This window comes from Pyrgilauda ruficollis, unplaced genomic scaffold, assembly GCF_017590135.1.
Source record: "Pyrgilauda ruficollis isolate IOZ18807 unplaced genomic scaffold, ASM1759013v1 scaffold4, whole genome shotgun sequence".
Lineage (NCBI taxonomy): Eukaryota > Metazoa > Chordata > Aves > Passeriformes > Passeridae > Pyrgilauda > Pyrgilauda ruficollis.
The window spans coordinates 16164960-16170038 of NW_024525489.1; the positions used below are offsets into that span (position 1 = coordinate 16164960).

The 5079-nt window shown below is 37.5% G+C and overlaps 1 protein-coding gene across 2 annotated transcripts in view; it reads left to right on the forward strand.

The window, feature by feature from the left end:
- Positions 1–3089, forward strand: part of CRIM1 (cysteine rich transmembrane BMP regulator 1) — a 175092-nt gene extending 172003 nt beyond the window's left edge. For both annotated transcript variants that reach the window (XM_041476809.1, XM_041476810.1), the window contains exon 17: positions 148–3089. In XM_041476809.1, coding sequence (XP_041332743.1) covers positions 148–324 — 177 coding nt within the window. In that variant the 3' untranslated portion in view covers positions 325–3089. The remainder of the gene's footprint in view (positions 1–147) is intronic.
- The last annotated feature ends 1990 nt before the right edge of the window (positions 3090–5079 follow it).

Consider the following 5079-nt stretch of genomic DNA (forward strand, 5'->3'; position numbering starts at 1 on the left):
AGCCAACTTTAACAGAAGTCCAAATTCTTTCATTGCCAGTTTAATTTTGTTTTGTGTTTGTGGACTTAAACCAAGTAGACTTTAAAAACTGTGTGTGGAATACAAAAACTGAATTATTTACTCAATATTTCCTTTCTGTTTTAACAGCCTTCTTGCCTAAACAATCAACTGGTATATGTGGACTGCGAGAAAGGTACCAGGGTCCAGGTGGACAGTTCTCAGAGGATGCTAAGAATTGCAGACCCAGATTCAAGATACAGTGGATTTTACAGCATGCAGAAACAGAACAACCTACAGGCAGATAATTTCTATCAAACAGTTTGAAGAATTGCACCCTTGCCAAGGATTTAAGAAAGAGAGAGAGCGAGAGAAAGAGAGACAGTCTGCTATTAAAATAAAACTAGAATTGTGCAGTTGCTTAGTGGATTGTATTGGATTTGTGACTACATGTACAGCTCTAAGACCTTTCTGGGATGAGCTCTGACTCCTGCAATGTGCCAGAAAAAGCATTCCCACTTTTCCTTGAGATAACTGACCAAGTGTTTTCTTAGAACCAAAGTTTTGAAACTTGTTAAGATGTATTTGCTTGTAACATAGCTATAGAGGTTTTTTGGGAGGGGGAATCAGGGGCTAGGGGTAGGCAATGAAGTAAAAGGAAGTTTCAGAGAAGAAAAGCTGGTCATGCTTGGCTGGAGATGAAAATATACTGCTGAGCAACAGGATAGTGGTTTATCTCGTTGCTCTGAAATTGCATCTGTTGCAGCAAAAGCCTAACCCCAGGTGAAAAAAATATGAAAAGGTCTGATTATTTTTTTCCAGCTGTTGCTACAGTAATGTACTCCTAGAACAGAATTTGTCACATCACAGGTGTGGTGTAGCTGCAAATATTTTTCTATATGATGAGAAGCTGCAGTAGTTAATGAAATAGCAAGGAAAAGATTATAGCAGAAAATAAAGGGTGGGTTTATTAAGGATGTACAAAATTATACCTTGTGCTGCTTTTTGTTTTTATTTTTGTTTTTATTTTTGTTTTCTTCAAAGCTGATTGGCTAGATTAGCCAGACTTCAGCAGAGTTAGCAAATGACTGAGGCCTAAGTAATTCCTGATATGAGCACTGGATCTTTTGACAGCAGTATTGAAGTGAGGAAGAAAGGGAGGAAGGATGGAAGGAAAACTCAAGAACACCATGCAGTTCCAGGGGCTTTTGTTTGTTTGTTTTGTCTGTTGTGGTTTTGTTTTGTTATTTTATATCAATCTCTGGTTGTTCATACAGGAGAAGGAAAAATATTTTTGTTGGACAAAGCTCTTGCGTACAAGAGAGTAAAAAAGAGACTGTTTTAAGGTTGTTTTTTTTTTCCTGTTGATGTTCTTATTTACTGGTATGCAGATTTAGAAACTACTTCCATGCTAGGAAGCTGCTTAATTTTAATTGTATATTACTCAAGCACCTTTTTTGAAGCTCAGAAAAAAAAAGGAGATCATGCTTCTTTAAACTTTAGCATTATAGGAATATTTATGTAAATATAATTATGCTAAAAACAACAAAAAGTATTTGTATGTTTGTGTATATATATGTATATACAAATGCATGTAGGTATACATATGTATATATACGTGCATGTGTATATACACTATACATATATATACTGTATATATAAAATACTATGTATACAGTATATATTTTTTCTATTTTTTTTTCTTGTTGAATGTATTTTTATCTGAGAGAGATTTACCCAGAGCAGAAACAGATAACAGGCATTCCATATCAATGCTTAATTGCTTGTGAGTTTAGGAAAGACAAGAAAAGAGCATCTCATTCTACCTACAGTTTGATTTGATTTGATTTGATTTGAACGTGTTTGTGTGTGTGTGTGTGTGTGTGCACTCTTGTGTTGGCGTGTGTTCAGTTCGTGCACGATTATAGCAGTAAGCGTTGCTCTTGCTACTTGCTACATTTCAGGGTGTTTCTTCTTTTTCTTTTCCTGCTTAGCCTTAAAAAGGCTTTTTAATGAATGCATTGGCTAGAGACACTGATGACAATATACATGCAGCACTAATCAACTCCATAAAATAACACAATCAGCTCCTGGATTTTGGTTGGTTTTGTTTTTCTTTTTGTTTTTCTTTTTTATTTTTTTGCAAACAATTGTTTGAAACAACTACTGGAATATTGTCCGCATTAAGCTGGAAGTTTGTTGTAGCTTGCCTCATTTATAACTCTGACTGTATAATACAATGTTAACTTTCCAAACAGGTCTTGGCACTTTTATACTAATTACCCATTTGTGCATTGCCTTTTTTCTTTTACAAATGCTTGTCATAAGAGACACAGATACCCAGTATGCTTAATGTGAAAAGAAAATGTATTTTTTGTAAAGGAACTCTCAAGTATTGTTGTAAATACTTGGTCAGAGATTGCTGAACTTTAAAACTGAAAAAAAAAACTAATTTATTATTATAATGACCTAATTTATTAATCTGAAGATTAACAATTTTTTTTTTGTTTTAGAATATCAAAAAGGTGTTCTAGCTGTTTGCATCAAAGAAAAAAATAGGTGTATCATTAAGGGTCAACATTTTTTCTGTTTATATAACTTCAGTTTCCAACCACCAATAAGAAAAAATGTAGTCTCCCCAGTGTTTTGTACTCAGCCTGAGAATGAAACAGAGATGTTTCTGTCCAGTAACTACAGAGATTTTGTCAAGACAAAACATCCATTCCTTGCATAAGAGTAAGCAGTCTTTATCCAGAAATTGTAAATGCTTGCTTTTGTTTTACAATCAAGGCCATATTCTGAAAATATTAGCAGGATATAGGACATGGTGTAAAATGTTTTTATTATTATTATTTTATTATTATTATTTTAAAGATATGATTTATCCTATGTGCTGTATCCATTACACTCTTTTACTTTGGTTCCTGTTGTGCTCTTGTAAGAGAAATGCAGATATAATTTTCTGAAAAATAGATGCATATGTGGCACTCGGAGTGCACTGCGGTTCAGCAGATTGCTTGTTTACTTTTTTAACTGTAAGGCAGTTTCTTGTAATTTGGCTCTTGGCAGCACAATAAAAAATTTTAAACCTATAGACGCATGTCTTTTTAAATGTTCATACTTAATCACTTCCGGGCACTGGTCCTTGAGACATTAGTAGTTTGATATTCTGGTGAGTACGAGTTTGTGTTATTGTCATGATGACCTGAGATCAGAACAGTTCAGAAAGTACTGTGGGTGAAGAAGAGTTTGCATGTACAGAAAGTTCTGCATATTACACTGAAGTAATTTCCCATTAGAAGCTTTGTGGAATTCCAAGTAGTTCCAGCGTACAGTAAAGAGGAATCAAATGCAAAGTTAGGCCTTTGCCCTGCCATGGAGTTCATGTGGTCTAGTCTCACCTGACAGAAAGCCACGATTAACCATACAAGATTCTAATGTGAGGTCCTACAAAAAGTGTATGGAATCAGAATTTGCACTTCATGGACTTCCTGAACCGCAGATCAACTACTCATCTCTTAGGCTAGAATGGTTTTTTTTTTTCTTCTACTAATTTGTAAGTTAATTAACTTGATGTCCAAGTTCTGGTATGTAAGAACCTGAGGCAAAGTGGTTTTCAGCTTAACTGCTTGCTCTGTGAAAAACTGCCTCCTTTCTTTGAACCTACTCTCCTAATGGCTTCATTTAATATCCCTGACACTGCATTCCAAGCAGCAGTAGATCAGTACTTATATGTCACACACTGATTTAGGGACCTGTATCTTGTTTCCATTTTTTCTTAAGAATCCCGATATACAATTCTTCAGGAGTAGTTCCATGCCCTAGGGCCGACCTTGCCAGTCCTTGTACTTCCATGTACATCCTTTAAGGTGAAGGGTAAGGCTGAAAATGTCCACATTGTTCACATGTGGTACTCCCTGGATGCAGCATGGTGTTTATTGTTTAGATTGCTACTGATGGCCAAGTTATTGTTCTTGCAGAGCTAGCTGCAATAATACAAAAATGCCCAATATTGCAAAGCCCATAATTGACTTTACTAGGATAGATCTGTATTTATGTGCATGTCTTTGTATTTCATTGTGCTGAATTTTTTCTCCCTCGCTAGTTACCTGTTCCAGCATTATTGCTCCTTCCCAAGACTAGAACTATGAAAAACTTATGTCTTCTAAAAGAGGATCTTCAAATTCCACAAGCATTTAGGGTTTCCATCAGAATGAAACAGAAAACATCATGTATAAAACAATGGAAACATCAATGTATAAAACAACGATGCATCCACATTTTAACACTCATAAGTAGTTCTGGCCTCCTCTGCTTTACAATGTCTGAAAGGATCATATTTGGAATGCCTATTTACACTAGGGTTTGGCAGCCTGTCATAATCCTGAGTAGGAGAGGATGCAAATCCTTTCAATGACCTCTGGCACTCCAGTGCTTAACTAGGAATGCATTTTCCACTTGCAGTGTTGCCAAACATCAAGTAGGAAGAACAGAAAGAAAATTAAAAGAAGCTCAAACTGAATCAGGAAATTAAGCAGAGAAAATTGCTGGTACATACTTTAGGATATCAAAAAAATCATGGCTGCTCAAAAAAAAAAAAAAAAAAAAATTAAAAAAGCCCATACTAAGCTATTGCACGTAAGGGCACAATACAAAGCTAGCAAAGGATGGGCATGGGAGTCACAGTGCTGGCAAGAAAAAGTTGTCTCCAAAGCTTAGTTTCTTGTGTACTAGGTGACTGAATGGAGGCATCAATGACAGCATAAATACAAGTTACAACAAAACTACTGCAAATACTCCTACTACGGCAGAGGCACTGCAACTGGTGATCTTTCAAGGTCCCTTCGAACCCAAACCATTCTACGCCTGCCCCTCCTGCCCGATGAGCCGCCCCTACTCGGTGCGGAGCCGTGAGTCAGTACGGACACCGCTGTGTGCGGCTCCGGGCGCTGCCACATCCCGGCCCGGCCCAGCCCGGCTCTGCGATCGCTGCCTCAGCCCGGCCCTGCCCGGCCCAGCCCAGCCCGGCTCTGCGATCGCTGCCTCAGCCGGGCCCCGCCCGCCGCGCGCCTCCGGGAGCGC